Genomic DNA, 11,411 nt, shown 5'->3' on the forward strand with positions numbered 1-11,411 from the left:
TTGACATTTTTAAAATCAAATTCATTGTCTTCTACCCAAAACAGGTTTCTTCCTCCAACTTCCCCATTTCAATCAATGGCAAAAATACATATATAAATCTCTGAGGGTTTCAGCCAGAAAAATTCCTTGCTGAAAGAACATACTGGATGATATAGTTGCCCATAAGCCTGGATATATTTTTTCAACCAGCTGCTTTAGAATGTGAAATTCCCACCATCGAAGTCATTTTACTGAGTTAAAATTTACATCTCTTTGCTGGAGAAGACATTTATTAATGCAAAAGCATATCAGGAATTTAGAGTAATTAGAATTCACCTTGTAGATCCCTCAGGGTCTTGTGTTATTGCTTTGTTGATGGTGAAGATGATGACAGTAATGATGACAGACATGCTTTTCTGGAAGGAGGAGCCAAACAGTCTCCAGCACCTGGGACGAGAAGACTGCTGCATGTCACTTACAGAGGGGCTGTGCTTTCACAGGCATTTTACCCCCACTCTGAGAATATCACTGAGAAGAATGTATCACAGAACTAAAAATGAGTCAGGGAGGCCAAGCCAGCAACTTGTCTGAGGTCACAGACCCAGGGAGTTAACAGGGCTTTACTCCCCAAGAGGCCATTCCCCGCTTTGTCTTGCCCTAATGAGCTGTAATTGAGAGTAGATTTCACCTCCTTCACAATCGGACCTGGCATCAGGCCCAATCAATTGTCAAACCCATCCATTTTTATTTTGGTTTCTTTCCATTCCCATTGCTATCCCTCAAGTTCCAGAACCTACGATAGAGGTTCTACCTCTCACCTCAACCTGTGCCCATATTTTCTGCTCATTTTGTCATTGTAAAACACTATTTTCATCAGCTTACAATTCTGCAGCATTTTTGTTTTTGCTGTCATAGGGCAGAAGTAGTTTAACTTCAGTAGACAGCATGTTTAATGCAGATTCGTAGGCCACGTTTTCTTTGGTTCTGGTTTAGGTGGAGTCCGCGGGTCTGAATTTTGATTACCTCCACCCACGTGGTAGTGATCAGGTTTTCCTGGCCTAAACACCATATTTTGAGAAACATTGCCTGTCAGTGCATTGCATCCAAACTCAGTTTGTCATTTAAGGTGCTCCAAAATTTGGTTTACCCCACCTGCCCTACCCACCTTTATATAAAAAATAAAGAGAAAATGTTGGCAGAACTTTTGATATGTGTAATATGAACTGAGAAAATGAGCTTTTATGTATATATTTCAGAGAATACCATGTTGAACACAGAAGTCTAACCTAAATCAAAACATCAGATGCATACATATCTCAAAAGTATTTTTTCCCCTTTGGAGGGACAGCAAACAAGAAACCAGAATGAGGAAAGATGACAGTACCAAAGTGTGGCCCCTAAAATATGAGCAACTTCTCCACATAGAGGACCACGATTTTGCAATGAGACCTGGATTTGGAAGTGAGTATTATCTTTACCAAACTCTATGTCACAATCTATTGCACTGTCAAAATGGAGCTGAAAATTTGAAGCAATTAAGACTAAAACACAAGGAAAGACCATTTAAAAAACAAAACGAAAACAAGGATACCTTTTACAATGACATTCTCTTGAATGAGAACAATGGTTTTTTTATTTTTATGCATTTTAAATTGACCAAAAAAAGATAAATATCTTCACTAAATATCCATACTATTTACTAATTATAAAGAGTATACGTTCAATAAATAGTGAATGAATATATCTTGCCAATACACTAACTTATTTCAATTAAACCCTGTAAATTGGATCACATGACGGTATTCATAAAACCCTACTGAATACTCTTGTAAGCTATAACACCTGGCTAACGTGGAAGAAGTAGTGTACCGAATGCTTGGCTCCCTAAGAAACAACTCTGCTGAGGGTTTTTTGCTTTTTATCACCTTCAGCCAATAAAATTGTTCTGTCGGTATGCCAGGCCATGTGCACTAGCTCATTCCACACTCCCTCACAGTGACCCTAGGAAGTAGACACAGTCGGGATCCCTAATAATCCAGTGTGAAAACTGGGGCTTAGAGATAAGAGATTTGCTCAAGACCAAGAAAAAAGCAGCAAGTGGTGGAACCATGATGCAATGGCAGGTACGGAGGCGATGTGGAACAAAGTCTTTCCTCCCCTCAGATCGTTTAACTGTGTATAGCTGCATCACTGAGAGTATCAGATTTTCTAGACATACACAGGATGTGGTGAAATCAACCAGTTAAATTTCACTCTCCGCCTTACTGCTAAATCCATCCCAACACTCCTGTCATTGTCTCCCACTCCCACAATTCCAGAATTGACAATTTTTCAATATGTTAGAGTTGTGACTAGAATTGACAATTTTTCAATATGTTAGAGTTGTGTCTCCCACTCCCACAATTCCAGAATTGACAATTTTTCAATATGTTAGAGTTGTGAGAAGGCAGGATCCTCCAGCAGTGGAACAGGTTCAGCTTTTTGATAAAGAACCAATACTTTAAATACTTAGTATGGGGTGGGGGGGATTTGATAATCCTAGATCGTGGTAATGAAGCACAACAGGCACATAGGTACCCTAGAGAACCCATTTGTCAAGTAATTGTTATGTTGAGGGTTGTTTGTTTGTTTGTTGTTGTTGTTTTTATTTCCTGGAATCCATAGTGTTGCAATTCTAAGGGTCTGGCTTTGACTTTATTAGATTGGTGACTCAGACTTCAGTGAACATCAGAATCACCTGGGGGTTCTTAACACACAGGTTAATGGGCTTCACTCCCAGAGTTTTTAATCTACTAGATCTAGGTGGGGCCAACAGTCTGGTTTTCTAATAAATTCCTAGGCAATTCTGCTGCTGGTGGTCTCAGAATCAACATATTATAACTACACAGTTCAATTATCAGCATCAGATTATACCTTGGTGAGTTTAATTTTTTTGTTTTTCCAGAGCATATCTCACAGTTATGTAACCTAATTAAGACCTTAGAAGGCTCAAAATTAATCAGGTTTAAAGATGTGTCTATTTTTTTTATTTCCAAGACTGTTTATCCTCTTTTTCTTTAGATCACGGCTTCTCAGATGTGTTATCCTTACCACAATTCTACTAAAGATGACTGACTTAACTGCCGTTCCCAGTAGACCCATTTCTTTCCTCCAACAAAATTTGCTCAGAGTTTGGATAATATACTCTACAACTATCTCGCGGGTGTTCTGTACCTTGGTCTCTATGATTTTATAAAAAGTTTCTAAAATGCCCTACCACCATTGGGTTTGCGAAAATCTTAAAATGAACTTGGCCGGCTATGAGTCTCTTGGGCCACTAGGGGGCACCAGCCACACAGAAATGTCGGAATTGGCCTCTCCCGAGCGGTAGTCAGAAATTCAAAATGATGTACGTGCTCTCTTCAACACGAATTCACAAAGCTGCCCTAATGCCTGTCAGGTTAGGTACCTCAATTAAATGAATTCCAATTCTAGGGGAAAGAGTTTTTATGGGTCTATTTTAGACCGTTGACAGACAGAAAGATTGAGAGAAAAATGACTGTCCTTGAATTTGGACCTTGAAACAAACACTCTAGAAAGGCTTTGTAGCTGAAAGTGGTTCAAGGATCAGCAGTAGAATCGCCTGAGAATTAGTTGGAAATGCAGAAGCTCAGGTCCCACTCCAGGTTTTCTGAATCAAAATCTGCCTTTTAACAAGATCCCCAGGTGATTTGAATACACATTACAATTTGAGAAACACCGCTGTAGGTCATTAAGTGCTCACCCTCTGTTTTTACCTTACAAATATTTATGCCTTTATTCTTCCTTGCTTTGTCATCCCCATCCCCAGAAAAACATAAAATTGACTCATAAAATTCTCCTGATGTGTTAGAGATACATGCTAAGATTTTTTTTTTTTTTTAGTGAGATCCTTTTTAAAACAATTTTTCCCCCTGCGGCTACTTTGTGGGGTTATTAAAAATGCAATTAAAGTGTGCTGTTTAATGGCAGGTGGCAAATCATCCCACGATTAAGAAATTTTTCTGACAGTCATGGACTGGGGGTAATTGGTGTCCAAATGGCTTGTGTGTTCAGGCAGAAAAATCCATAAATTCAGTCACAAGTGTCATCTGTTTGCTCTGTAAAATATAGTCCTTAACCTTCTTTGCCTTGATCAGAACAGCTCTTTATCCAGTGACCCATTTCTCTGTTCTCTCAAGGCTGCCTCCAGGAGGAAATGAGACTGCGAGATAAAAAAGACGAGCTTTAATTTATCTTCTCTTTCTTTATATTTGTCCATATCACAAACACATACACATACTCCTTTCCTCTCGAGCTAAATGTAACTTCAGCATTTCTCTTGCCTTAATGTGCTTTCCTAATTAGCTTTAACATTAAAACCAGCTGCTACTGCAGTGTATTTTACTTTTATAAAGCATAAGAAGATTAATTGACTCATTAAGTGCAAACGGGAGGATATAAATTTAGGGGAGCTTTTTTGTTTAACTTGGGTTATAAATTGTGGCTCGTTTTCTTTATTTATGTTTCCCTACCCTTTACATCTCCAATAACTAAGAGCTTTTTTCTTTTAGTCTTACAGGTGATGATTTCTTTGTTTCTTTAAAGTGAAGTCAGTTTAGCATCTAGATACTGGATACTGAGGAAAGATAAAAGCTAACGTTGTAAAAGCCACTTGTATAGTCTTTGCTTGTCAAACAGGAAGACTAGACTGGGAGCCAGAAGGACCTGACTATATTCCTGCATAACTAGCTTTAGATTTCAGGCAAGTTCTTTAACCTCGCTGAGCATGAGTTTCTTCATATGTCACATGGAGCTAAAATTGGCTCTACCTAGCTAACTAAAAGGTAGTTGTAATGATAACATGAGATAATATATACTGGATTTTACATGCACTGTAGAAATAAAATGTAAAACTTTCATTGAATTCTCCTTATCCCAGCATGCATAAAAACTAGATCAATGATCTATATATATATATAAAGAGGACTATAAATGGATGTGGTACTACCTGGTTGGTGATCATGGGAAATCAACACCATAGTTGTAAGATTAATATTTATTTAACTTTTTCTATATTTCAAATATATAGATGCTTTATTTCAAATGCTTTATGTACAGAGTTAATAATATTTATAAGATTGTTATTATTCATGTTGTTGTATATATTACTGATTCGATAGGTAATGAATAAATGGTTGTCAAGATATTTGAATGGAGTTAGGCTAAGGACTTGACATGCATTCTTTGTTTTAGTCTCATAGAAATCCTATTAGGTAGGTACCATATAGTTATTTTCCCTATTTTACAAAAGAGCAAACTGAAGAGCTAAGGGATTTTCAGAAGTTTGGCTTTTACTTGGATTTATGTGGCTACAAATCTCATGATTTTTTTTTTTTTAACCTATCTGCTGGATTGCCACCTTCTCTCTCTGGGACTCAGCTCCTTGTCTATAAAACGAATGACTTTTGGAGCTTTTATCCAGCTCCAAAATTCTATGATTCTGCATTTGCCTTTACATGCCCCTCACCCTCCACTCTGTCCTCAACAATGTCAGACCACAGTATAGATTCATAGATCCAGAAGTAAGGAGCACGTGGACATGGAGCCCAAAGGATGCAAAAAAAAATGAGGTCAGATGACAACAAAAGGCAAACACTTTCCTTCCAAATGGAAGTGCTCATCCCCATAAGAATAGTATAAACTGGAGGGAGGAAAGAACACGTCTAAGATGTTTCCAGGAACCAGCCATGTTTTTGCTCCACTGTCAGACAGCCTTCAAACAACCCTGAGGGCCCACAGCTTGTCTCGTGATGGCATGAATATAACCTTGTATGGAGACTTTGTAAGGTTGTCCCCAGGCTTGCAGAGGTAGTCATCAGCAACTAAGATCTATTTATAAGTTACAAGATCCTAAATCCAAGTTCTCAGACTTCTCAGATATTTGTCATAAAATAAATGCTCTATGAGAAGCACTGTATCATTTTTCAGTGAGGAATGGATTGATTATCTAAACATTTGAGTGTAGGATTGGGAATAGTGGGTTGTATTCCTAGAGGCAGGTTCACATTTTTGCTAAATTGCAGTAGCATCAATTAAGTGTACTAACTGTGTATTATTTCTAGTCCTCAAATGAGTCTCTAAGGTGAGTACTAGTACTCTGATTTTATAGGTGAGGAAACTAAACTAGAGCTGTTACTTCCCTTTGATCACATATGAGTGGTGGAGCTGGGTTCAAACCCTATTCTGTGACTTGAATGCCAGAATTTTATTCAGGATATTTTGTTACCTCTCCAAGAACTCTCCAAACCTTTCATTCCTTTGGAGTAATAGAATTCATGGGAAGATTTTCTCATACTCAAAGGCCAAGTAAAGCCATAGATGAGGCGTTACTATAAATTTTTATTTTGATACTTCTACTAATTAAAGAAAAAAAGGCAAACAAACAAAAAGCATTAGAGCTGAATCTTACAAAGGCATAATACTGAGATGTTCCCAAGTTAATGCTTAATCAATTATCATTAAACAATATTATTTACAGAATTGTCATTATTACTGTTGTAGAAAGTAGTTGATCCAACATAGCAGGAAGTAGTAGGTGGTTAAGATGCAAGCATGGTTTTCCTGAAATCTGAAGCAGAAATATATTCAAGCAACAGGCTCAGTGCCTGCCCAGCTGGAACCCTTGTAAATAAGGAATGATATTGAAGATATAGACATATGGAAGAGAAAATGGAATCTGTGTTGATAACGTGAAGGAAACACCAGCCAGTTAATGGGGGAGAAGTCGTAGATAGTGAACAAGAACTGGCAAGGCATATTTTGTATTATAATGTGTTGTCTGTTTAAAACACAATAGAAAAAACATTTGAGATCTTGCTTCCCAGAAATTGTCATCAGTTTGGTTCAAATATACTCTTCTAAAATTTTTTTAAAAAAAATAAATAAATAATAATTTGGTGCTTTATTGAATTATACGCACTATATGAGTCACATGTAGCACATCCAGACATTAATTGACCTCAGTAAGGAAGTTTTTCTGGCCATACCCTTCTAAATCCCGGATCTTGACGAAAACAGTCACCCAGTATCTATCAAAGCAGGATTGCTATTTTTTTAAACAATAGTCGAAAGTGTTTTTTAACTCAGGACTACACAGAGACAGTACAATTTAATTGAGGAATAGTCCCTACGGAAAGAAAACATGCGAAGACTACATGTATAAATATATAAATTATTTTAGCATATATTTGCATTAAATTTCTTACACAGCACTAAATAATGAAATTATTAATATCAGTGTCCCTTCGCGCAAGAAATGGTGAAACCATTTATGAGATGTCACAAGGAAATGTCCTGGTCTCAGTCTAGACTGGACTCTCTAGTGTCATTGTTTGGGTTCTTTGGGCCAACAAACCTAATTCTGTGAGACCCAACTGCAAACAAATTTCAGCCATTCTCTGTCTGAAGTCACTCCAGTTGTGACTCTCAGTGTATTGTCATCAAATACATTTCTAAGGATGTTTGCTTCATCCCAAATGCAGGTTGTGGTTACCAATGTCTGAATGTATGGCCTCCACCTGTGTAGCACAGTAGTCTCATCATCGTCCTTCTAGCCTGCCAAGCACTGCTCAAGTGAAAAAGGCTGATGGTTTTGGCAGGAGAGTAAAGCTCCCACAATTTCCAGAGTCGCAAATTCTATGACCACTTCACTCTCTGACTATAAAATCTACCATAGAGATACAGAATTCTACATGCTCTGAGACATGTTTTCAAAATGTTCCTTTTTAAATCCCTGCTAGTTAAAAAAAAACAAACCTGGAAACACTACTGTGCACTAAGTATATTATAAGATAGAAAATATTAAATTGTTTTCAAGCAAATGTGTAATGATTATTGGAGTAACATTTATTTACACATGTGCCTTTATTATTATAATTGAATGTATAATTATCAACAGATAATGGAGAAATTTGTTGTTAAAAATGTGGAAAGTAATTAATTTGCATCATTAATCTCTCTGCTTTAAATGTTTGCAAAATAATTCTAATGATTTCTTAGTATTTTACCCACTTTTCTTTCTGAAGAGTCTCCAGTGCCGGTGGGTATAGATGTCCAGATTGAAAGTATCGACAGCATTTCAGAGGTTAACATGGTAAGTATCCATAAGATACTGGTCTTTTTCTGAAAGAATGGAGGCTCAATAGTGTCACTATTTTGACAAATCATTTTAATTATGTTGTTTATCTTTTCAACTTTGCTTAATAGAGTTGTGGGTGCTTTGCTCTCATCTATCCATTTCTTTCTGCCCTTGGTGACAATTCTTATTCCTTTTCTACTCTTCTCCTTTTCTTTGAATGGTTTACATGGTGGAGTGCTGTAGGAAATCATGATATATTTAGCTGTGTAACATGAACCAGGAATAATTGTATAAGAAGGAAGCATAATCATAAAATATATGAATTTTGAAATCACAATCATTCCTTACCCATAAAGTGATGGATAATTGAACCATGTTTGATGAACATCTTTCAAATGTTTCAATTACTATTAACATTGCTTATCTGTAGATAAACAATAGAAGACAACAAAGGATTTTTAAAACTCCTGGGAACTAAAAATTTAAATTAAGAAAATGTCTATTTCCTATTATTTTTCTAGAAATTTAGAACAGACTGCCATTATTTTAGCTTGCAACGAAATATCTATGTTTTCATAAATTTGTGAATCACTGCCCCTAAAACATGAAACTCATCAATTAGCCTTCCTTTTAGCCTTTTTCAGTCTTCTTTGTTTTGTATGCTTTGCTTTTTGGTTTCTTCTTCCCCCTCCCTCAAGTTAGTTTTACCATTTGAGCTATTTTTATGTTTTAATACCCCCCTACCATAATTTTTCTATTTTATTTTCTCAACTCTCACCTTAGAACTACCTTCCTTGTCTACGTAATTACCAGAGCTATTTTTCACTTAAGTAATTTTAAGGCTTTTCAGGATTTTGCTTTGAGAAATAACAATTAGTGCCATGGTGAACTTAGATATCTAAGCACACACATCATTTGTTTTCAGATGTAATTCCTACCTACAACTTTTCTGTTAATTTGTTAATGTCTCAGAGCTTTATGTAGCCCATTTTAGTATATTTTTCTATATCAAATAAGGAGTACTTTCATAGTTTCAAATTTTGAATGTCCATTTCCTTAGTCTCACCTAAGTGATATACATTCTCACATCTGAATTGCTCTCTCCATCTAATTTTGTTCTCTTCAGTTGTGCTGTCTTTCTCATCATCTCCTGTAGTTGCCTTTCTTTGCTTTCTGTCAATGCCACACTAGGTGCAACTGTTAACTACAAGAGCCGTAACAGGTACTCGCTGGTGAGACGCAGCTTTGAATACGTTTTGGTTTGGGTTTCAATTCTGGATTTGGTTCAAATTTTAGTTTTACTCCCACCTCCCTAAAAAGTATTAACCAATTTAATGGTAAATGCCTTTAGGTGGAACTGTGCCCTCCAGCTTGCCCTGGAAACAATGCCTGGATTTTCTTAGGTTCATCCCACTTCATTCATTGATGTTGCTCACCTGGTCCTACAGTCATTTGAGGTTGCAGCCCTTAACGAAATGCTTATCATCCTTTGTTTTCTACTTTAAATATGGAAGCTTTGGGGTGGGGGGCAGGAATTAAAAATAAAACCAGGAAATAACCCTTCCATAAATAGGGAGGATTTTAATTACTTTCATTTCAAACTCCATTTTCCATCTGGAAAGATTTAGTTTGTTGTTTATCATTTCATGTAATGTGTTATGTACATTAATCCTTGCATTTCATTCCCTTTTCTGGAATCTTTTACATAGGTGTTCTTGTGAAATTTTCAAAATTAGCTTTTGGAGACTTTTGAGAAAAAAGTATTTTTGATATATGAGCTGTAGCTTATATATAGTTTTTTTCATAGAAGTAAGCTCTGAAATTTAGATTCCATGTATTACTTTTATAATATGCAAATATCACAGTTAAAGATAAAAATGTAAAAAGAGAGAGAAAGAACAAAGAAGGGATCTCTCAAGGAAGCAGGACCTAGAATTATAAATTACACTGTAAGGTCAAATAATCTTTCCATATGTATCTTAATTAATATTTTTATTTATAGTGACTCCTCAATTAGTTATTGCCATCCAAATGTTAACTGAATGAAAGATGACAGGACATATTTAAAATTGTCAAAGTTCTATATTTATGTGTTAATTCAAGAAAAATTTGAGTATTGTTGGGAAATAAATGATAGTAAGAAATAAACAGTTGTGAAAAGTGAAACATATTGTCATTGTCCACACTCAATGACTTAGACGAAGCTCAGAGAGTTTCTGTTCAAACAAACAAAATCTTACATATTGCATCTGAGAGCCAAACAAAACTCAAATCATTGACTAATCAAATTTTTTTCTGTTAATATGATGTTAGTATGGCTTTTCCCCTCCTTACCTCCTTACATTAACAGTTCAAATCCCTAAGCTATTCCAAATTAGAGTCTCCAGGAACTAACTTCTGGGGAATGTGCCATTTGAACAAAATCACAGGTGATTCTTTTGCAACCTTGAATTTGAGAACCACCATTTTATGGTGCTTTCTGTCTCTCAAGTGAGTAAGACCATTGCCTCTGCCCCAGGACCTCTGACGAAGTTCTTTCTACTAACAGCTCGAATAAATGCCGTGTTGAGTATTTTGTAGGACTATGGTTTATTCAACTTGGAGGGGGGCCTTCTTTAACAAAAACAATCAAATTTATGAATACGAAATTAGGTATAAAAGTGAATATTCATTCACAATGGGAAAAGAGATCAAAATAAAATACTAGAGCATGGAGTTTCTTCTGAGATCTCTCAAGGTTCTTTACCAGAGTGCTTATGCAGAAATGCTTCCCAGTTACAACTGGCTTTTCTCCCCCAACACAAATGCTCTATACTTCCCAGAAACTCTCAACATTCACTGGAGTCCAGGTGAGGGAGAGACTCTGCAACCGAAGCTCACTAGCTTCATCCTAAATATACCTGAAAATACAATATAAGCCATTCATTTACAGGTCAGTAACATCCAGGACTAATTGTGTTGACTGATCATCCTGAATCATATTCTTCCTGACTTCGACTTGTCTCTTTTTCTCTCTGCCTAGGACTTTACGATGACTTTTTATCTCAGGCATTATTGGAAAGATGAAAGACTCTCTTTTCCTAGCACAACAAACAAAAGCATGACCTTTGATCATAGATTGATCAAAAAGATTTGGGTGCCCGATGTCTTTTTTGTCCATTCTAAAAGATCCTTCATCCATGATACGACTGTGGAGAACATCATGCTGCGTGTCCGCCCTGATGGAAATGTCCTCTTCAGTCTCAGGTGAGGGCTGTCTGCCACTGCTGGCTCCCTGTATCATGGCCGTCTGTGC

At 36.5% G+C, this 11,411-nt stretch overlaps 1 protein-coding gene across 1 annotated transcript in view; it reads left to right on the forward strand.

Moving 5' to 3' along the window:
• The window catches only part of GABRR3 (gamma-aminobutyric acid type A receptor rho3 subunit), a 47,414-nt gene that overhangs the window by 9,820 nt on the left and 26,183 nt on the right, over nucleotides 1-11,411 (forward strand). Inside the window, exons 3-4 of the mRNA XM_011356390.2 lie at nucleotides 8,064-8,131; nucleotides 11,139-11,362. Of these exons, the coding sequence (XP_011354692.1) occupies nucleotides 8,064-8,131; nucleotides 11,139-11,362 (292 nt within the window). The remainder of the gene's footprint in view (nucleotides 1-8,063; nucleotides 8,132-11,138; nucleotides 11,363-11,411) is intronic.

The sequence above is a fragment of the Pteropus vampyrus genome, unplaced genomic scaffold, assembly GCF_000151845.1.
Source record: "Pteropus vampyrus isolate Shadow unplaced genomic scaffold, Pvam_2.0 Scaffold26, whole genome shotgun sequence".
In the NCBI taxonomy this organism is placed as follows: domain Eukaryota; kingdom Metazoa; phylum Chordata; class Mammalia; order Chiroptera; family Pteropodidae; genus Pteropus; species Pteropus vampyrus.